Source organism: Panicum hallii, chromosome 2 (genome assembly GCF_002211085.1).
Source record: "Panicum hallii strain FIL2 chromosome 2, PHallii_v3.1, whole genome shotgun sequence".
In the NCBI taxonomy this organism is placed as follows: domain Eukaryota; kingdom Viridiplantae; phylum Streptophyta; class Magnoliopsida; order Poales; family Poaceae; genus Panicum; species Panicum hallii.
The window spans coordinates 7,709,579-7,733,406 of NC_038043.1; the positions used below are offsets into that span (position 1 = coordinate 7,709,579).

The following is a 23,828-nucleotide window of genomic DNA, read 5'->3' on the forward strand; positions in this document are numbered from 1 at the left end:
TTTTACATGGCACCAATTAGATGTTGGGGATGGCAAACAGGCATCCTGAAGGTCTCATCTTCCACCAGAAAGAACAGATGTGGTACCAATGCTTGCTGTGGATCCCGTGATGTAGTCCTCAAATCCTTCGTTCTGCATAATAGCCATCATGTGAAATCTCATATCTGTTGGTGTCATCTCTGGTAACTGTGTGTCACCATCAAGGTACTGCATAACCTGCCGCATGGTAGGCCTCGCATTGGAAAATGGATGAGAGCATAGCAGTCCTAGCTTTAGGGCCAAGCATGCTTCACCAATGTTATAGTTTCCCTCAAGCCTGCTATCCACCGTTTCTAGAAGCGATCCACTGCTCCAACGCTCAAGAACCCAATCAACCAACATACACTGGCTGTCTTGTGAGGTTTCATTGATAGGCCTCTGTCCACATGTGACCTCAAGAAGAAACACGCCAAAAGCAAATACATCAGTAAGAGGTGTTGCCTTGCTAGTATGTCCTAGCTCAGGAGCTAGGTACCCTATTGTTCCAACCACGTGTGTGGTTTGTGGATCAGTGTCATGGTCATATAACCTAGCAAGGCCAAAGTCACCAAGTCGTCCATTCATGTCACTATCTAGGAGGACATTACTTGGTTTGATGTCCCGATGGATGATAACTTTTTTCCATTCTTCATGGAGGTAGAGCAAGCAAGATGCAATGCCTTTGATGATATGCCACCTATTAGCCCAACTAAGAATTGGCTTTCCTTGTTTACCGTACAAGTACTTGTCAACACTTCCATTCGGCATGTACTCATACACCAAAAATAATTCACCTCTTCTTCGGCAATAGCCCAGCACACGCACCATATTGCGATGTTGGATATGTCCTATGCTAACAACCTCTGCAATGAATTCCTTCATGCCCTGCTTAGAATCATGAGACACTCTTTTCACTGCTACCTCCAATTTAGACACTGGAAGTATCCCCTTGTATACCCTCCCGAATCCTCCAATACCTAACAAGTGCTTGTCCTTGAATCCTTCTGTTGCATAGAACAAATCCTTATAGGAGAATCGGTGTGGTCCAAACTCAACCTCCCAATCTTCCCGCAGCTCAGCATACTTCAAATGCCTTCGAATGAGTAGGAAAACAGCAGTACCCACAGTGAGGACAAATGCAGATGTTGCTATTGGCAGAACAATGTCCAATACCTTGGATCGAGGCTTCGGGCCCATTCGTGGTAACTTAGGAAGCCTAGCAATATCAATGGCTGGAGCAGGACCATTCATGCTGAAGCTCCAGCCAAGCACATAATGCCGTGAATTGATTGTGCCGGTTGCAGAGGAGAAGCCGATGTATGCAACATCTGTGACAACACTTGTGAGGTTGTAGGTGGTTGTGAACAGTGGCTTTATAGGTCTGGGAACCTTCAAAGGAGCCATGGTAACAGTGATGCCTGAAACCTTGTCATCATAGTCTATCCACACTTGCATAGCCTCACGGCTAATCAGGCTCAAGTTGCGGAATTTACCATCCTCATCAGCATAGTAGCCAGCGTAGTAGGACTCCAGCGATTTGAGACCATTGACGTTGGCACCTGCATGGTTGGCGTTGAGATCATTGAACTCCTTGTTTTGTATGGTATCAAGCTCAACAGCGAAGAAGTGGTTGCTGACATTGCCGTTGTTCTGTATGTCTGTGAGGCCTAGGAACTGCCCAGGCAATGCGGCTGATGGGAAATTTCTGCTTGGTGCCACAACAAATGCCATGCCATGGGCACTTAGGTCAGTGTACACAGACAAGATGGCAAACACAAAGGAGGTGGAGAAAGATTGCACTGTTCCATTGGGCGACCTCGCGAACCGCAGTGGAGTTGGGTAGAAGGCATGGCCTTTTTGCTGGTCCGTTCCATTGGTGAGCTCAAGTAGGCCATTTGATGTGATCGTGGTAGCTCCATCCACAACAAGATCATTGTTGGAGAAGCCAGAGTAGAAGAATTGATGGTCATCACCAGTGGTGAAGGCTGCTAGGTTAAGGCTAAGGAAGAGGAGCTGTAGAAGCGTGGACACAGGCTTTATTTTGGACGGCATGGTATTGTGTGGAGATGGGAACAATGGTGTTAGGGTATTTAGCATTGAAGCAAGGTTGGCTTCCTGCTTTGCAATATATCTTTCGCTCTAGAGACTAACATCAAGTCCATAGTCTTCATCTGACTTCTCACCTTCATGACTTTTGTTTTCCCACAATGAGTGAATTGGTTTGTCCTCAGGTTCTTAAGAAGTACGCCACTATTGCCATCAAGAGGATTGCAAATAATTTTTAATAAAACAAAATTTTATTGAATATTCAGGAGCAGAAGTTTTAAGTTATAATTCCAGTAAACAGAAATATACAGACTACCGAACCCATAAGTGAAATTTGACTTATCACAATCCCTGTAATTATTTTTTCCCATTTTTTATTACTATAAGTTTGGTTACTTTGTTGAGACATTTTGGAATCTAGAATGCAAAAGAACAAATATATCAGTGAGTAAAACACTATTGCTTGAGTGCGGTGCATGTCTCCACAAACACTTCTGTTCTCTTCTAATATTTATTATTGATCTTTTTCACAGATATAAAGGAGCCGAATGAAGTGTACTTTGTACGGAATGTGAATTGGGTTGGCCAGACGTGCGAAACAAGGACAAAGCAAAATTTGTAAAGTCCTTAAAATGATACTTTCTCCCTAACATCTACTTTTGTTTGTAACATGAAGCCTATATACTTCCAAACTAGGAAAAATAGGAAATTTTATTTCCCTAATCATGCATTGGAGATCTTCTTTATTTCAAGGTATTGTGATGCCAAGGCAAAGAAAAGTTACAATTTTCTTACCGAGCAATCTGGATGCACTGCTGCATGCAGAAGTAGGCAAAGTCATCAATTCTACACACATGTCATGCCTTTTGACCATTGAAGTTGGAAATTAAGGGAGAAAAGTAAAAGATTATAACTTTACTTTGACTTTTCTAGTTCTTGCATCATACCAAGTCCCTCCATGCGTGTCGCAACTTGACTGTGGAGATTGGGAGACCTTCATGAAGTCATATCTAGTTGTGTGGAAGAGAAAAAAAATTGTTGTCAGGATGACTTTTGACTTGTTCCTAACAAACTGAAAAAGAGAGACCAAAAAATTAATTATAGCTCCACAGCAAGCTAGTCAAGCTCGCCAATTGCCACATCGAGCTTGGATTGTGGCGTGACCTAAGCTCTGGCAGCTGCGAACGGGCCTGCTACTGACTGGTTAGCAGAGCTCAAGTAACACCACTAGGTCCTTTGTTCGACTCCTATGGGAGCAAATTTAAACAAGCCTGGGTTAAAAAAATAACCATTGTCGACTGTGGTTCTAACTTCTAAGTTATACATGTAACCACCCGAGTTGGTTTTATGGAGGTGGAAATGGAAGGTGTAAGACGATGACATACAACCAGTCACCAGCTGAATTTGATACTTCTATAAAAGTAAGGACAAAGTGACAGATGTTTATACAAGGTTTTTATTGAAATATTGCAGCGTGTTGGACATCTATAGTTGAGTGACATTGTTATATGTTAGCTACTTGTGATCTCTTTTTTTTATCTGATATTAGATACCTATTAATAGCGGTACACTAAATCTAAATCATTGCACGGAGATAAAATTCAAAGTAGTTGAGCTGTTCACAGAATCAAGTTAATCTTCACTTCAACAAAAAATGGATGAGACATCAAACAAAGAAGTGCATCACAGATAAGAAAACATCATAATTTAGCTGGGCCAGAAGGCGGGCCGCGAGCAAGATGGACTCGAAGGATAATTGTAACGGGCTTGCGAATCGGCCCCTGCGCGGGTGTTTCAAGATCAGGATTGGCCATGTATCTAGATAGGTATGTGCGTTTAAGTTAGTTTAGATACAGATAGTCAAGATTCGTATTGTAGTTGGTGAGGATTAGTTAAGAAAGGCAAGTCTCTGGACTATAAATATGTACCCTGGACTACAAATAACAACAACAACAACCATTCGCAAACAACTCTCGGCGCATCGCCACTCCTGTTCTAGGGTTTCTCTCGGGTAAGTGCTATGCAGCCCCGATCACGCTTCACGTGATCGGGCCAGCATCGTTCCTGCCTGTTTATCTTTGTGTTTCTCGTAATGAAGTGTTGTTGATAGCGAGTAACACTAGTTATCTTAACGCTTATAAGGATGCATCGGCTTTTCATACTATATTCATGCGTTGCTTGTCACCCGTAAGCGTTTAGCTGTCCTCGTGCCCGATCTCGGGTGTAAGGGTAGCATCTTGCTCTGCTTCGGTTAGTAGATCCAATCTATTATGGTTAATCTTTGTTCATCAAAGATTTAGCTTAATATCTGCATGATTAGTCCCTTCAAACGAGTTAATGATCCGGCAGTACGTTTGATGCTTTGTATTAACCTAAAGAGGGATTGTTCCAGGAATCGGCTTTCTGTTGGTTTTTAGGCCTCTGTTTAGGTTGCTATTTCGTTATCTTTCGTATTTCTTAGGCTTAGCCACGCGTAGGATGTTCCGGTTATGTAGTGAAAACTTTAACCGTCGTAGATTGAATTAGCTTATTGATTACAGAGCAAGCTTATATTACTATCAGATATCTGCGCTTTGTTTAAATACTTAGATCCGATCTGATACTGGAAGACAATCGGCTCTTTACAACCGATATCGGGGATCACCCGATGAGCTGATCACGGCTCGGACTAATATTTGAACGTGTCTGTGCATGCAGGAAACTAACTGAAATCACTTCTACACCTTCCTGATCAGGTACAAGGTCAGGTGGCACGCCTAGCAACCCAGACGCTAGGTCCTGTGCCGGATCCTGAACCGTTGACCGAGAGATCGGGGCCCACCAGCAGTCGCAGGAGCCTCCTGGCTTCTCGTGTTGCCTGTCGCTGCTCGCCGGTGGGTTTTGATTGACAACAGATGTCCAGTAGCCACTGGGTGTATTAGTGCCCTTGTGACAGAAATCGATGCTATAGCTTCAGACAAAAGCACAAAGGAGACAACTCCATCTATTATGATTTATGAATCAGTGAATCAAGAAACATTATGGCACCTTTATACTGAATATGTCCTGAGAATATAGAGCTGAAAGAATTAGCAGTGCAATTTATTTGGCGGATGGAACATAATCAAATAATCCCTATAGTCACAAATAGGTGACACTATATCATTTACCATTTCAGACTTCAGTTACAGATTGCGTCTTACGTACTGGGTTTCGATATTTTAAAAACGGTTAACTAAATTTTATCTTGAAAAGTAGTTTTCTAAAAAAGTACAAGTTTGCTATGTTTTATAAATATATAACAACAAACTATTAGTCAAGTGGTGTTGTGGAGGCTGAGTCCTTGTCCAAGACGTGACTTATTAACAACTGGAGTGAGTATATCAAATGTATATTAATCATGGCAGTGCGCAAGCATTAGATGTGGCATAGTGGGTGGATTAAACCTATTTTAAGAACAAAGCAAATTTACCATACTTACTGAAAATGCAGACAAAGCAAGGCAACAAATTTTAGACCTTTTAACTATGTATTTTATCAAGAAAAGGCACATGATTTAGATAATCAAGTTCTGTCATGTCACATCTCATATTTCTGCTGGAGAATCAATATTTGTGAAATCCAAGGGGAAAAGTAGATTAGCTTACCATACATAAAGCAGAGAGAAGATTATCTATAAAGCAGCTCATAGTCACAGAAATAAGGGTCGAAGGCACTGTTCCTCGACCGGGGAATGTCGACCCTGTCCCTCAAACGCGGGGTTATTTTCATCCCAGCCTTGTAAAAACCTCTTGCAAGGGGCATACCACGTTCCTTGATCCCATTGACCCATGAACTTTGTGACTATGACTCAGCCTTCTGGACTGCGGAAATGAAAGATAAGCATAAATGCAAACAGAAATTTGTATAGATGTTATGACAAGGCGTTTTTGAGAAATTTGCTCTCCAGATAATTCCATTAAGGTATGGCAATAAAATAGAAATTCAGCACTATTCTATGAGAAATAGAAGGATTCTATCAGCAGCATGTTACTTTGATATAACCTATCTAAGACATCGTCTCATTATCAGATGAATTGTAGATAAAAACTGCCAGTAAACCAAGAATTCACTGGAGTATGGAACAAGAAGCAAAGTATTACCTTGTAATGCTGCAGTAGGTCATGAGTCGTGAAGGCATACACAATATAATCTTCTAACTGTACGATCTCATTTATATTTTATGAACATATCAAAAATTGAAGAATATCATGCATGTCTGTTTATTTCCTTCAAAGATGAAAACTCACAAAAATAATGATTAAGAAAATATGATATCAGTAGAACAAAGTGACTATACATCTGGAGGAAAATAAACTTTTAACAGATCAGCCATTTGCCAATAAGCCAATTTGTGTCATATAGTTCGTATCTCTAACCAGAGCATTTCAGGAGTGCATTGGGAACTGTATGAACGTTGGTATCAAAATAAGAATTATGTTAGGATAGCACTGTAAAATTTGCAGCTTTACCTAAATCTAATCAGACGAGGGCATACAGTGCCATACACATGCATAGGAAAACCACCGTGTCAGAGAGACCGACGCAAACTAGAAAGAACACGAAGTTGATCTTTCGAAGACAAATATACATGAGATTTTCCACATGCTTTTGTTGTAACAGGACAAGAGTTGTTGATGCATAACAATGAGAATTGTGTTAGGACATGCGCTGAAAGATATCAGTTCTATAATACCAGCAAATAAAGCTGGGCGGAACTTGTTCAAAGTTGAAACAATATAGCATACATGTCTGCATTTTCAAATTGAGGTACCTCAAAAACATGTTGACAGTATCCCAATAATTGTGAAGGAAGAAGCACAATACTGCAAAATACGAATCCAGCACATATCAAATGTTGGCTTTGCACAAAAGACAAGAGAATCTTCTGAAAGGGCATCGAATCCTCATGCAGCATTTACATAAGGAGCTGTCATAGGGATCAGCCATCTACAAATCATGGGTATGTTTATTTCCTGTGGAAGTACTCCAATACCCACTTCGGAATTTAAATTGAGCACCTCGAGAAGTTCATTGTTCAGCTTTGATTAGCAACCCGCTTTTCATTATAGTTGTTAAGGGTTTCAAATTCCATTTCCTTGAGCACTTTTGCATTCAAAACAAAGAACTTGGCAAAGTCAACATCATACGTCTCCTCTTGCCATCATAGTTCTTGAGGATCACTGTTTTAGATGGAGCTCAAGCAATTCCATCGGATTAGTTTTCATATTCTTCTGTGGGTGCGACTGTATAGAGAAAAAAATGAAACGATTTGTAAGCAGTTGCTAGGTAGATGACAATGTATTGCTCTATATGTCCAGATTATGTCTCAAACAATTATTTAAACGTTAAAATCAAGCGTAGACAAGGACTCACAATGATCTACAGCTTTTCCGAGCAGGGAAAACATTTGATAAAACCGACAACTGAGTCCAGATTAGGAACTATGGAGGCAAGAACCAACACCTCCACTGTGGGCGTTGAGGTTGTCAAGCTGGTAGCGGTCATTTCCTGTGCCAAAACCAAGAGTTAATAATTAATAGTCTTCACATAAAATTTCCAGATGCAAGATTCAGAAGGCTACTGGTACGTGAAAGACTGAGTTCCCAAGATCGAGTTTGGAAATGCCATCTGACAGTAAGCTCAATACCACCAGCCTTGGTGCCAGCATTACCCGGATGGTTGCCGGAGCAAACTTTAGATCAAGCGATAGCAATCTTTCAAGATGGGGGGGCGTACTCGATGACCAGCTCCTGGAACCTGACGGCAACTTGGTTCTCCTAATAAGCACTGAAGGGAGCGAAGCCAATGCTCCTAAGAGTTAGGAGGCTCTCCAGAACAAGGCAGCCAGAGAGCAGGCTTTGAAGGGCGTCCTCCGACAAGGTGACCCAGCACAGGGTAAGCTGCTTGATGCTGGGAAAATTCAGCGACGGCGCCGCCTCGGTGGGAAAGTAGCAGTAGCCGACACTGGCGACGCGGAAGGTGGGCGCGAAGCGGAACGCGGACGGCGGCAGCGGGTACGACAGCGTCGGGTCCTCCATCTCGTACCCGAACTCGATCTCCCGGAGGCCGGCGAGGGCCCGGGAGCGCAGCCAGCCGTCCACCTTGGCGTAGCGGTTGCTGGGGCCGATCACGGGGAGCGCGAAGCGCGGGCGAGCCCGGGTGGTCGGAGAGCATCCTGGGCACGAGGGCGACGCGCCGGTGGTCCTGGCCGGTGAGGGTGCCTTCGGCCTGCAGGTTGAGCGGCGCCACCACCGGCTGGAAACGGCCTGCGTACGGGCGCCGTCCTTGGTGGGGTCGTGGGGAGGAGGGAGATGACGGTACCGAGAGGCGAGAGCCTCGTCGGGGAGGCGGATGATGAGGTCGAGGCTGTCATCGCCGTCGTCGTTGCTGCTCCCCGGTGGTTTTTGGGCCTCGACTGGATCAGGTTTCCTCCGTTTGGCTGCGGTGGCCGCCGCAGCCTCCATCGCCGCCGCCGGCTGGCGAGGTGGAGGGATGGGGAATGGGCAAAGGTTGGTATTTTTTGCCGTTGTGAATTCAGCCGTTGGGAGAAATCGACGGCTGAGATTTGCTGTATCCTTCCCTCGCTGTTGCATTGGGTGAAAAAATAAAGAGGGAACACGGAGCGGGAATTGTTGGCGCCAAAAGCATTTCGCTCAAGAATGGCGGGAGAACCATTTTAGTGTGGTCTTTGCAAAAGAATCAATAATCTTCTATCCACCGGCACCTTGCACTTTGCATTTTAATTTGAAAAGCAAAATGGACACAACCCTTTTCTCCATGAGGTTTACTGTCTTGGTAGAATTTCTCCAAAATTCCTACGGACCAACCCATATTCTATGGAATTTCAAGGGATAGATTTGTGAAAATTCAATTATGTGAAACTGTAAAAGGCCATCTTAGGAAAATTTCCAATAATAGAAAAGTGTTTGCTCTAGGGATTTGCTGTTGGTTTGAGTGCAAATTTAATAATATCGAAGAAGAAAGATGTCAGCAGCTAACTATTCCCATGTTTTAGCCTCCATTTTCCTGCAACTAGGCCGGCTATTAAAGAATTCATGCCAGTTCGTTCTCATAAGGATTGAAATACTACAATCCTGCATCAACGTATAGCTTCGGCGAGTTGATGCGCAGGCGACCAATGCCGGCACTCCCCTCCAGCAAGAGGCTCTCAAGAAAAGGGCAACCAGAGAGCAGGTTGTGAACTTGGTGGTGGTGGTGGTGGCGGCCGTGTACGCCGTCCTCTATGATGGCCGGCGGCTGGCTAAGTGGATATTGTCTTGGTGGGATCGAGGAATGAGGAATCAGGGTTGATTAGTATTTGGGAACAGCAACATCAGCAGTTGCCCGATTGCGGCCGATCAGAATGAATTGGATGGCTGCCATTTTGCGTTGGCCAAACGAAGTAGTAAAAGTTGGGGAAGGATGAGCGGGAATGGAGCCTCGACAGCGCCAAACTACTTTCGGTGCGTTTGGTAAACGATGGGACGAGGCATGGGAATTGGAGGTGGGAGTTGGTAGGAGGAATTAGCTTAGGAGTTTAATTTGTAGTCCTATTCCTTTTGTTTGGCAAGTGTTGGGAATTAAGAAAGGGAAATTTAGAGGGAGTTCTTATCCATTGTTTGGTGTGTGGGTTTGGACATGGGAGTTGACTGCATCTTTACTACTTTGCCCTTGTTCCTGATTACGTTGACTTCTTCCAACCAAACAACATAAGCAGCACATTTCTTCTCTCTGCTTTTTGTTGGATACATGTATCCGCTTTCTCAATGAATACCAAGCATAGAAAAAATATTTATACATAAGCCTGAGTTAAAAGGGTTACTTATATTGGAATGACCAAATTTGATGGTAACAGTACTGATTGGTGACTTTGGAAAATGAAATGATAAAGCAAATATCAAGTTGATGAATAGAAAACCTCCTAACATATACTACCATTATTGATATAATTTTTCTACGCATCCTTCAATTTGTTTGTTGCCGCCTCAAGCTCCTGTTTAACAAAGATGACTTTGTAACGATCCTCCATTTGAAGAAAAAGGTCTGTATCCTCAGGATCTCGACCAATGATACGAACAGCCATCACAACTTGATCATCATCAAGTCGAGGTAGATTCTTGATCACTTAAAACAACTTGGACTTATTGGCCGATGTTTGCTGCTGCACTGCAACTCCATGAACAAGTGCCTTGCCGATGTCAGCCATGGTATTTGCGTTCTTCTTTTCAGATTCCAAGTACTTTGCAAATGAGTTAGACATGTTAAGGAGTCCTGTCTCAAGACCATCAGAATCTGCATACACCCTCTTACGCCCTTGCTTCCCAGATGATGAGGTGCTGTTGTCGTCCTTTGTTTGTTCATGAACCCCACCAGCAGGCTCACTATTCATATGTGCTTCATTTGGAAAAGGTTCATCTTCTGCCACTTCTTCCTCTCCAGGACCTTTAGCATTCCCACCTTTGGCCAAGTCACTAGCATAAACATCACATAGCTTCTCAAAGTTCACCATTGGTTTCATATATAAAGCAGCTGCTCCATCACGTGACTACAAAAAAATATGCATCTTCAAAAAAAAAAGAACAATGGCAAAATGCTTATTTAGCAATTAAAAATTTATAAATTGCAGAATAGGACATACCTTTGCCCAACCTATATATGTTTCTCTGTCCCCAACTACCATCTTACTCTCATCATCCCATCCAAAGCCGCTGCCAGTTTGTTGAATTTCCAAAATATATGAAAGGTGCTTCTTTAGAATCTTCACTTTGGACTTGATATGGGGATCAGCTTGCAGCTATGCATTTGGCAATACTTTGGCCATTTCCTTCTCAATGAATGTGAGATAGCCAGATTTGTGACCAGTATCTACTTTCCAAGCATAATCATTCATGTCATACAGAATATCGATTAGCAATTTCTCCTCCTCTGTTGTCCATGTTCTCTTGTCTCTCTTCTTAGCTGTTAATTTAATCTCTTTCCCCTTGTTACCCTGCTAGTTAATTCAGATTATAAAGAGATAGACATACTTGCATGAATGAGTAGGATATGGAATATTAAACAAAATATAGCATGCTCATACAGTCACCAAGGTTCATAGCAAAAGATGCTACACAGACAGGAAAACTTTTGAAGACAATATCTTAACAATTTAAAAAACATGACAATTAATAAACTTGACTTTATATGGACTAGTAACTTTAACTAGACTCCTTTTTGCTTTCCAAGCATTCCACATTTCATCAGCTAGCCTGTCTCTCGAATCATTCCATTGTGATGATGTTTCAGTGGACTGAATGGTGTCCCCATTTACATCTTGTTGCTGCATGAAAGCATCCAATTGTTGTTCGAACGGATCAAAGGAGCCCATCTATTGTCTTATGAGATTATGAAGATAGCAGCATGCTAATAAAATTATATCAACTTGTGTATCTATAGGGTAATAAGATGGATTCCTAATTATAGCCCAGCGTATCTTCAACAATCCAAAAGTTCTCTCAATCACACTTCTTGCTGACGAATGCTTCATCATATTAAACAGTTCCTCTTTCTTCACTGGTGGATTTTTCCAATCTTGCAGGTGGTAGCGTTGACCTCTATATGGAGCAAGAAATCCTTCACAATTCTTGTATCCAGCGTCAACAAGATAGTAGCAACCTATTTATCATGTATAGTTGTAAACAAATATATTTATTTCAGTTTTAACTCTTACCGCGTGGAACAACAAGGCCATTTGGCCTAGATAAAGCATCTCGAAGTACCCTTCCATCGGCCGCTGATCCTTCCCAACCAGGTAATACGCAGATAAATTGCATATCAGGTGCACATACACCAAGAACATTTGTTGCAACAATATTTTTCCTTGAGCGGTATCGTGGTTTATCATTGGTGGGCACATGAACTTCTATGTATGTTCCGTCTAGGGCGCCTACACAATTCTGTAGTACAAATTATAATTATTAGATCATGATTTGTTATAGTTCCTAGAAAATGTTATAATTCTCTAATCTATTGCATACCTCAAACCACTTCCACCTATCATCCGAGTAGTTGGAAGGAATTGGTTGAGGCTTTTTGAGCAAAATTCTCCATAGTTTCAATATTGATGTCAAAACTTTATGAAAACTTCGACTTATTGTGTCAGTTGACCGCTGGAATTCCTTATGTATAGCTCGATCTTTCTGATCATGCCCAAGTAGTTGGTCAATGCATTCTCTATTGCTTGTGAAAATCTTACTCAAACTTTGAGACCGAGCAACTGGATCATACCAGGAAGGCTGCCTAACTTGAACGATCCTACATCGATGCCTCCTAATTAACACTATCCAGATGTGCATCAGCACATATAACATAATGAAATTTTTTACTCTACGTTGTCTCATTGTCTCCCACAAGATTAGGATTTCCTGGTACCATATATACGAACATTCAGCTATAAAAAACAAGCAACTACATCATGAAAAAAGGAATGACATAGACACATTTAAGGAAAAAAAAGCATATAAAAAGTGAGTGATATATACCTCCTGCTCAGATTTACGTCGACTGGCTGATGGAGCAGCACTTGGATTTGCAGGAGCAGCCTGTGCACTACGAGGTTCGATATATAGCTCAATGAAGCCATTTTTCTTCGCACAATCCAGCATTTTTCAAACAGATTGGTCATCGTGAACACTATCAATACCATTTTCAATATCAAAGCCAGAGGTCGTATAAAAAATTTCATCTCCAGTCTGAAATCCTACTTCTTTGGCCAAGTCTACTATATCAAAAAAGGATGTTCTCTCACTGTCAATTCTTCTAAGAATTGACACTTCTCCTCCTTGGTAAGAAAGTGCTCCTTCTTTTGAAAAGGAAGCCCCATGATGAATTTTGACAGTGATGAAATCACCCTCCATTCTGCCTGTATGAATATAAAACAAAAGACCATAGTATGTGATTATTATTTTCTCTCATTTAATAGATGGTTATCAGGACAAGTTTTCATATATCTGGACAGTACTATTAGGTTACCCCCAAACATAAGATGAAAACAATATCGATAATAATGATGTGAAGATGACTTTGTACTCTAATCTTTTATTTAATCATGAGCATCAGAAAGGGAATGGAACAATAACCAATAGGACAGATGTAAGAAAAAATACAGATCAAAATGTTGATGCACGCAGTAGCAAATTGTAAAAGTTAGAAACATGCATCTGATCCGATGGACCAGTCAATCTACTAGACGACGGCGGAATCAAAGAAACAAATCCATCAAGATAAAAATGAAATGTCAGAATGCTGAGGAATCTGCACCTGCAGCTTTTGCCCACTTCAACCCTTCTGCAAAGCAAGGATCTGACGAAAAAGCAAAAGCTTTCACCCCTTGCTGTCGCAATCTGAGAAAGCAAGCAGACAGGCGAGAGGGAAAGGGAGCCGGACCAGAGAAGGAGTTAGAGATGGGTCGTGCTTTCTGCTGCCGCAACCGCATGAAGCAAATTAACAGGGATTGTTACCTGCTTTTACGGAGCTTTGGCGCCTAAATCAGCGATGCAGTTCCCGCGAAAAGAAATGTTTCGCGCCCTGCTGTAATCAGTGGCGGCCAACATCATTTTTACCGAATTAAGCCAGGGGTATTCTCATCATTGCGCTTTGAACTCCTCACCACATCTACGAATTACCAGGGTCCCCCATGGGAAGAGATAGGAAGGAATTCATTCGATCAAATCCCTTTCCCCATCCCAACTTAACTCCCTATCCAATGAAACAAACAAGAGACTTTAAGTCTCCTCCCCTTAAACTCCCATTCCCTCTCATCAATTCCCCCCAACCGAACGCACCGTTTGGGTCAAAAACACAATACAACTTGCAAATTGCATATTATATTATTCTATTACTAGTGGTGACTCCTTGCATTCAAGGGCCACGTATACTTGTCTTCATTTTATTTACGGTGTTAAAAATTTAGCTATTATATATGATGTATACAATTATTTCAGGAAACCTTTTGTTTGAAGCTGAGTACAATGGCCATTTTAGTTTTATTAATGGTTAGACTAGTGTTATCGCCATAATTTGCCTAGGCCAGAAAGTAGGCCGCGAGTAAGATGGGCTTAAAGAATAATTGTAATGGGTTTGCGAATCGGCTCCTACGCGGGCAATTTAAGGCCAGATTGGCCATGTATCTAGTTTAAGTTAGTTTAGATATAGATAGTCAGGATTCGTGTCGTACTCGATCAGGAGGAGAGGCAAGTCTCCAGACTATAAATATGTACCCTAGACTACGAATGAAAACAACAACAAGCATTCGCAAACAACTCTCGGCGCATCGCCACCCCTGTTTTAGGGTTTCTCTCAGGTAAGTGCTATGCGGCTCCGATCACGCTTCACGTGATCGGGGCAGCATCGTTCCTACCTATTTATTCTCATGCTGAAGCGTTGTTGATGGCGAGTAACACTAGTTAACTTAACCTTTATAGGGATGTATCGGCTTTTCATACTGTATCCGTGCATTGTTCATCACCTGTAAACGTTTAGCTGTCTTTGTGCCCGATCCCGGGTGTAAGAGCAGCACCTTGCTCTATTTCGGTTAATAGATCCAATCTGTTATTGTTAGTCTTTATTCATTAAAGATTTGGTTTAAGATCTACATGATTAGACCCTTCAAACGAGTTAAATGATCCGGCAATACGTTTGATGCTTTATATTAATCTAAAGAGAGATTGTTCCGGGAATCAGCTTTCTGTTGGTTTTTAGGGCTCTGTTTAGGTTGCTATTATGTTATCTTTCATATTTGTTAGGCTTAACTACGCGTAGGATGTTCCTGTTATGTGGTGAAAGCTTTAACAGTAGTAGATTGAATTAGCTTATTAATTACAGAGCAAGTTTATATTAGTATCACATATATGCACTTTTTTATATATATAGATCTGATCTGATACTGGAAGACAATCGGCTCTTTACAGCCGATATCAGGGATCACCTGATAAGCCGATCACAGTCGGATTAACGTTTAAACATGTCTGTGCATGCAGGGAACTAACTGAAACCACATCTACACCTTCCTGATCAGGTACAAGGTCAGGTGGCACGCCTAGTAAACCCAGACGCCAGGTCGTGTGCCAGATCCTGGGCCGTTGACCGAGGGGCCGGGGCCCACCAGCAGTCTCGGGAGTCTCCCGGCTCCTCGTGTTGCCTGTCGCTGCTCGCCGGTGGATTTCGATCGACAACACATTCTGGCATGCCCAGTGGGACCATCTTCATCGACTACATCAACTTCCACTGCCAGGATGTCAAAGGAAAACTCAGTCACATACGAGGAGCTTTCCGCTGAGCATAAGCAAAAGTATGATGAGTTTAAGGCTCTCTTTGAAGCCGATCTCATCGGCTCTTTTGAGAGGACCCACCACCACGGCATCAGGTGGAAGGAGTTCTCACCTGAAGGCGCTCTTGATGAAGTGGATCTATCTACCTCTTCAGAGGAGTGCACCTGAGCTCTACGCCAGGAGGTGAACTACATGGTGGTTCATTCACTGCATCGGCGCTCCGAGAGCCTGGTGAACGCTCTTGAGCGTGTCATGTTGCGCGTGGTCCAAGAAATCATGAAGAATCAGTACTCTCCATCGGGACCTGCCCTAGGGAGTCACAAAGGAGAATTGTCGTTACGGGCCAAGTGCCACACCCGGTTTAGAAAAGGTAACCGAATGCATCCCATATGTGCGCCGGGATCAAGTTTCGCACATATAGTAGACGTCATAAGCGAATATCCGAAGCAATGCATTAAAGAAATAGAGTAAAATAGTACTTTATTACATGACCGACAGTCTTAATCTAAAACGAATAAATAACGTCGATAAATAGCAGCGGACTTCAACTTCACAGGCAGTTGACTGGGAGACATACGCCTAGTATTCTTCAATATCTTCGGGAAACATCGGACGATTATCTTGTTCTGAGCAGCATTGTTTTTAATAAAGTAAGTGTGAGTACACTTATGGTTGGTACTCAGCAAATGGAGTAAATTATATGACATGCAAGGCTATGATCAAGGAAAAGCTGACATGGTTTGACTGCGATAAGCATTTTTAGTTGGTCAAATTTTAATTAGGCAAGCATTAGCTAAGTGTAAGTATATACCAGCCCTTAAATAAACTATCTGGGATGAATCAATCCATAACATAGAGATAAATAAACAAGAACCAACAATTTAGATCATCTTTAAGTATAATTATCATGTGAGGGTCCAAGCCGCTCTTAACCGTGAGCACGGCTGATATATCAGTTTTCACTCTGCAGAGGTTGTACACTTTACCCACAACTCGTGTTTCCCTTGATGCCTGGGTTTGCAAGGCCCTTAAACACTTCCAAGGTGAGTGGCAGGGCTTCACTACGAGGCCTTTACAAAGATTCCCTAACTTATGACAATCTGCTAAGGTTTCAAGTTAAAGCGGTCATAACTCTCCCTAATGAGGTAGACGCCTTACCCAGGACCATATCTCACTCTCAAAAGGACCGAGCTATGCCCCGACGATGCAACCCCTCTTGCCATTTCGGTAAGATTATCATAAGCCAGAGTTTCTAATTAATTAGCCAAGACCAGAGCCATATAATATTATGGTCGTACTGTTTTCCTGGGTGGTTCTCCATGTTCCAATTGATTCAAATAGTCTTATTTATCACTAGATAGTATTCCAGAATATAAGTAAAACATTATTATGATATCCAGGTTATCCAACCAAAATCTATGTAGAAGCAATTAGCGTAGCTACAACATAAATATAAATACCCAGGTTTAATCAAGGAAGTTCAATTGAAACTAGGCATGTCCTTAACTTGGGATCCATCATATTCTAGACACATGCATGCATATAAAGTAAAGGTGTAATTGTAATATTAATAGGACTGAAGCATGATCAAGAACCACTTGCCTTTGTTAGCAAACTACTACTGCTCAAGAAATTCTTCAAAGTTCGGCTCTTGCGGACCCTCGAACTACGTATCATCTATTGTCGCACACAAGCACATACAAGCAAACAAGTGCAAATAATAAGAAATAGTACACCAATTAGTATAAACCAAACAAAATAATGTAATAAAACTACTGCTCATGCCATAAGGATCGCGTGAGCACAAGAATCGATGAAAACAGAGTTAAAACGGAGAAATTAGGGCTAAAACAGGATTCCAGGGGCTTATTTGTGAAAGATTTGAAACTAGAAGGACCCTAACAGAAGAAACTGAGAGCTAGATTGTAATTAAACCTTAGACCTAGGGGCTAGATTGAAAAATAGAAGGGTTAAGGACGGCTGGTTCTATTTTAGGAAAAGACAGGGGCCTAAACAGAAGAAAAAGGGACCTAATCGCGATTACTTTTGAACTGCGGTGGACTGCGGGTTGATTTCCAGAAAACTTAAGGGCTAAACTGCAAAAATGCCTCGGTTGACCGGTATCCAGATCTATTGACTCGGGTTTAGATTGGATCTGGGCCGTCGGATCTTGATCTGACGGTGGGGACGCGGGGGCGGCTCAGGCGGTGGCGGGGTAACGCCGGCGGCGACTCGGACGACGGCGCACGGCCGGACTTCGCTGGAGAAACGCGATAACGCGTTTCCAGCCACGGTTTTGGCACGAAAAAAGACCAGAAGGTAGCCCGCGTGTTGGAGAACCCAATTGAGGGGTTAAGAGGGTGGGGTGGCGGCCGTAGGCGGCGGCCGGTGGCAAGAGGCGGCGCGGACCTTCGGTGAGCGTTGAGCGGGCATGGGAGAAACAGAAGAGAGGAAAAAGAAGGGCGGCCGAGCGTCCTCACCACCAAGCGGTACTCCGGGAGTGCTTGCTCGACGGCAGGAAGCGGCGGAACGGCGGCGCGGCGGCGGCCCGAGGCACGGGGGCGGCGATGGTGGCAGTGGAGCGAGCGCTAGGGTTTAGAGGCGTGAGGCGGCTGCGGCTTGAGGGAAAAACCCCTAGGGTACGGGCGGTACTTATAGGAGGGCTGCAGGGCGTGTTGACGTGTAGGCCCGAGGCGGAGGTGGCGGAGAAAGCGCGGGGATGAGCCGGACTCGGGTTCGAGTCCGGTGCGGGGGAGGACGAAAGGTCCGACAGGCGGGCCCCACCTGCTAGAGCGAGAGAGAGAGAAGGAGGGAGGGCGCGAGCGTGGGCTAGAGCGCGCGCGGCTGGGCCGGAGGAAAGATGGAAAAGGCCGGCCAGCCGGGCTGCGTGGGGAAAGAAGGGAAGGGAGAGAAAAGGGGAGAAGGAGACCGTGGGCCGGGCCGTAAGGGGGAAAAGGAGAGGGGTGGGCCAGGTGGGCTGGGCCCAAAGTAGAATAAAGGGAGGAGAAATCAAATCCATTAGAATGCATTCAAATTCAACTTTGGAAATCAAATTCAAGTGGGGGAAACAAACAATAAAACAATGCACTGAGGCATGAGATGCACATCCCTATATTTCCCTATATTTATTTTTATGGATAAATAAAATACTTTTAATTCACGATGACCATTCTAAATTCAAAAGAATTTGACTTAAACCTTATGAATTCTAAATAACAACTAACCAAGTTTATTTTAAACTTCTAGTTTGAAATTTAGGGTGTTACACCAAGCCACCATTGCCCTATACATTCACGGCTCCAGAGTCGCAAGGTTCACCGGCATACGTTGTCTACAAGATGGGAGATGATCCTGTGGACCATCAGTTTTTCAGTGAACCGCCTAAGGAAATTCCATATGGGTACATGTGTGCATATATACCGCACAGCAACAACCCGGTATAATCGGTGCAGCGGGCGGTTGGAGGAATGTCTGGAATAGATGCCGATAAGCAAGCGTGGCTAGCTAAATATGCCACTGGGCTGAGTCATGATAGCACACACTCGGCCCGAGGAGTTCAAATTGTGGACTAGATTAGTACCATCTTGAGGGATCAATTTGGTATTTTACCGAAAAAGCGAGCGATCGGCTATACTAAGCCGTATCCAAGTGAATATGACTTGATCTCTCTGCCACCTAAGTATCGGCTCCCTGAGTTCACCAAGTTCAGTGGGTCAGAAGGGTCCAGCTCTATCGAGCATGTGAGCTGATACTTGGCACAATTGGGGATGATCTCAGTGTCGGATCCTCTGCGAGTAAGGTTCTTCTCGCAGTCTCTTACAGGGCCAGCCTTTGGATGGTACACTTTATTGGGCCACATGGAAGCAGCTGGAGGAGCAATTCCACATCCAATACCACTTGGAAGCTGTGGAGGCCGGAATTGCCGATCTGGCACAAGTCCGGCAGAAGCGAGGGGAAACTGTGTCAGAGTATATCCAGCATTTCAGGGAAGTCAAGAATCGATGCTATTCAACCCGAATTTCAGAAAAAGAGGCAGTCGAGCTGGCATCCTCGGGATTGGTGAAGCCGATCAAGGATCTGGTCTTTCAATTGGAGTTCAATTCTTTGGCGCACTTGGTGCAGAAATTGATATCATATGAGCAGCGCCACCCAGAATTATACCAGGATAGGTTCAAGCGTCAGGTAACATTGATCGACGCAGAAGATGCTGAAGATTCTGGGGATGATCAAGAGGTAGCGGTTGCAGAGTGGACTCGGGGGGCAAATCCCGTATCCTGTAAGTGGGTGAAGCAGCAAGGAATTGCAAAGGGTTTTGATTTTGTCGTAAGCAAGGTCGAGCAGATATTTGATTTTTTATTAAAATAAAAGTAGTTAAAGTTACCTGAAGGCTATAAGTTTCCTATAGCACAAGAGCTATAAGGGAGGTCATACTGCAAATGGCATCATTCTTTCACCCACAACACTAGCAACTGCAAAGAACTCTGTCGACAGATCCAATCGGCTATTGAGCAGGGCCGATTGATCTTAGGTCAGTATGCCATGAAGGTCGACACTCAGCCTTTCCCAAGCGTGAACATGGTAGAGGGTTGTGACCGATCTGCTCGACGACAATTGGATTTCGCATTTGGCATCAATATGGTGGGGCCTGTGCCACGTTGCTATGCAAGGAAGGAGAAGACCGATCCCTGCGATCGGCCCCAAAAAAGGGGAAAGGAATACATCACTGAAGAGCAAGTGAGACACGTCAGAAATCAACGGCCGGCTTCCGCCCATCTCCTCATGAAGTATGAATGCCAGTACCGGCAACATCTCCTGTATGAATCAGAGGGTGAAGAATATGAGCACCATACTGAGAAGAGTCTGAAGAAGCGTGAAGATACATGTGACCATTGGCATAGCCCGTTCTTCAAGTTTTGCTGGGATTCCGGTATGAGCCGATTTTCTTCTGTCAATGATTGCCCGGAGTGCAGATCTCGAAAGCGTGATGCAGAAGGGATCTCGGTGTTTCGGCGCTTGGGACCTGTGCCGCCCCAACATGAGCAAGCTGAGCCACCGCGCTAAAAGGAGGACTTTGAAGAAGAAGAGGACAAATATCACCGACCGTGCTGGTGCCCTGATGGACTTAATCGTTCCTAGAAGCAGGGTGCAGCGGCTGTGTAGTTTGGAGGAAGCCGAGGCCAAATATCTCGAGATGCTAAGAAAGGCGCGCCCAGATCTGGCGGATAAGGTTCACCACACCCAGAAAAGGGAATCGCGCCCTCCTAAGAAAGAGTGGCGTCCTAAGCTAACAAGAGCCGATGCGAAGATATCGGCTGACGCGCATATGGTGTTTGTACTCCCTGCGGAGTTCTACACCCAAAGCCGTGAAGAGTTACCAGTAGCCCAGCTTGACTTGGGGCCGCGACCAGTCATATTCGAGAAGCCCCGAGGAAGAAATTATAAGCATTTGAAGGCTCTATACCTCAAGGGTTCCATCAACGGCCAACCTGTCAACAAGATGTTGGTCAACACCGATGCAGCGGTCAACATAATGCCATACTCAGTGCTGCATCGGTCGGGGCGTTCTACTGGAGATTTAATCAAGACCAACGTCACGTTGAGCGACTTCAATGGCCAAACATCAGAGGCACATGGCGTCCTTAATGTGGATCTGACTGTGGGAAGCAAGACTGTCCCCACCTCTTTCTTCGTTGTCAACAGCAAGAGTACTTACACCGTCCTACATGGGAGGAATTGAATTCATGCCAACTGCTGCATTCCTTCCATGATGCAACAATGTCTGATTCAGCGGGATGGAGACGAAGTAGAGGTGGTCCATGCGGATGATTCGATCGAGATTTCACACGCCGTCGTGAGCATTTGGGACGCAGAAGATCAAAAGCCGATTTCAGGAATCAGTTTGGAAGGCTGTGATCGCGTGAAAGCTACAAAAAATGGGGTGAGGCTGGTCTTATCCACTGGCCTTACAGAGTAGACGAAACATTAAGGGCGAGCTATTCTGACGCACTTGGCAAGGCCGATCCCTGCGATCCGCCCCAAAAAATAAAATGTAAACTCCTGATGATAAGTGTATTGCATAATAGTCGCAATTACAAGGAGGCCCGCTCTAGCAGCCGGCCAAAAATCAATTGTAAAGTTTCAAGGATTAATGAAGATTATAAGGTGGCTGATCTTAACAATCGGCCGAAACTCTTTTCGTCACATTCTTTGTCCATTTGCAGCGTTGACTCCACAGATGACAGAAAGCTAGGATACAAGTTTACATCAGCTGACGAGCTCGAAGAGGTTGACATTGGTCCTGGGGATAAGCCACGACCAGCATTCATCAGCAAAAAGTTAAGCCCGTGTCTACGAGAGCTGATGATAGCCTTGCTGAAGGAGTACGCAGATTGTTTCTCCTAGGATTACATGGAGATGCCTGGGTTGGACAGGAGCATCATCGAGCATCGGCTCCCTCTCAAGAAGGGATTTCGGGCGTTTCAGCAACGAGCGCAACAAATGAAGGCTGAAGTTCTAGAAGAAGTCAAGAAAGAGATGGAGAAAATGCTAAAAGCAGGATTCATCAGGCTGTGCAGGTATGCCGAGTGGATTTCAAGTGTTGTACCTGTGCAAAAGAAGGATGGCCGATAATGAGTCTGCATGGACTTCAGAGACCTCAACAGAGCTACACCGAAGGACGAATACCCGATGCCTGTCGCGGAGCCATTGATCAACACAGCTGCTGGTCACAAGATTTTGAGTTTCATGGACGGCAATGCTGGCTATGACCAAATTTTCATGGCTCCGGAGGATATACACAAGACCGCGTTCAGAGTACCCGAGGTAGTAGGATTGTTCGAGTATGTGGTCATGACCTTCGGGTTGAAGAATGCCGGCACCACGTATCAACGTGCCATGAATTACATCTTTCACGATCTGATCGGCAAGTTGGTGGAGATATACATTGACGACGTCGTGGTTAAATCTGCAGAGGGACACTTAGGAGATGTACGGCAAGTTCTAGAATGAACCAGAAGGTTCGGACTTAAGATGAATTCAAAGAAGTGTGATTTTGGCGTATCGGCCTGTCAGTTCCTGGGTTTCTTGGTTCATGAAAGAGGAATTGAGATCAGCCTAAAGAGTCAGGAAGCCGTAAACACAATGGTGCCACCTACTATAAAGAAGGAGCTCCAGTAGCTCATTGGCAAGATCAACTTTGTCAGAAAGTTTATTTCCAATCTCTCCAGGCGGATTGAGCCTTTTATGGAGTTGGTGAAGATTAAAGCTAGTGATTAGTTTCGCTGGGGGCTGAGCAACAACGAGCATTTGAAGAGATCAAAGAATATTTGTCAAAACCACCCGTGTTAGTTCCACCCAGTAGGATAAGCCATTCTACGTTTATTTATCAGTAGACGACACCTCCATCGTTTCGGTGGTGATACAAGTGCATGACGGCAAGGAGAGGGTTGTGTTCTACCTCAGCAGAAGGATGCTAGATGCGGAGACTAGGTACCCTGAGATTGAAAAGTTATGCCTTTGTTTGTTCTTTACCTGTACAAAGCTTCATCATATCTTGCTATCTGCCGAAACGATTGTCATCTGCAAATCGGACGTTATCAAGCAGATGCTATCGGCTACTGTGTTGAAAGGCCGACTCGGGAAGTGGATGTTTGCACTGTCAGAGTTCGATATTCGGTACCAACCCGCGAAGGCAGTCAAAGGGCAAGTGCTGGCAGATCTTATTGCAGAAAGGATCAATACTGACATAGCAGCGCTCTCCGTGCGCGCATGGGCCATGTACTTCGACGGATCGGCTTGTGGGGATGGATGTGGTATAGGTATCCTGCTTGTGTCGCCTCGGGGGGCAGCATATTCTTTTTCAATCAGGTTGCCTACCCCTTGCACCAACAATTTAACAGAATATGAAGCAGTACGTAAGGGTATCAAGTTGCTTCTTGAGCCCGGAGCGGAAGCAGTAGAAATTTTTGGGGATTCAAAGCTGGTGATTGCTCAGCTTATAGAAGAATACAGGTGCAAGAGCGAGTCGCTTTTCCCTTTATGGGAACAATGTCAAGAGCTGATGGCCCAATTTAGGTACATAAATTTCTATTGGATACCAAGGATACAGAATTTAGAGGCCAATGATCTTGCACAGATAGCTTCGGGATACAAAGCTGTGGCAGACGGAGCCGATCTTCAGGTACACCTGCTGGAACAAGGAGACTAGAGAGCCGATATCTTTAATTACTTAAAGGATCCAGCTTGGGGGGGCACCTAAGAAGATACATTATAAGGCCATGAAGTACGTTCTGATAGGGGACGACATGTTCTACAGGACTTTAGAAGAATTGTTGCTCAAATGCTTGGGGCCGATTGAATCGAATCGGCTCTTGCACGAGGTCCACGAAGGTACTTGTGGGACTCACCAATCGGCTCATAAGATGAAGTGGCTGATTA

At 44.1% G+C, this 23,828-nt stretch overlaps 1 protein-coding gene and 1 pseudogene across 1 annotated transcript; both read right to left on the reverse strand.

Annotated features, from left to right (window-relative positions):
• Positions 1-2,059, reverse strand: LOC112882116 (L-type lectin-domain containing receptor kinase IV.2-like). The gene has a single exon (XM_025947107.1). It carries the CDS (start codon positions 1,747-1,749, stop codon positions 55-57), a length of 1,695 nt encoding a protein of 564 aa, XP_025802892.1. The 5' UTR covers positions 1,750-2,059; the 3' UTR covers positions 1-54.
• Positions 2,060-7,120: 5,061 nt separating this feature from the next.
• Positions 7,121-8,549, reverse strand: LOC112880842 (annotated as a pseudogene).
• Between the last annotated feature and the right edge of the window lie 15,279 nt (positions 8,550-23,828).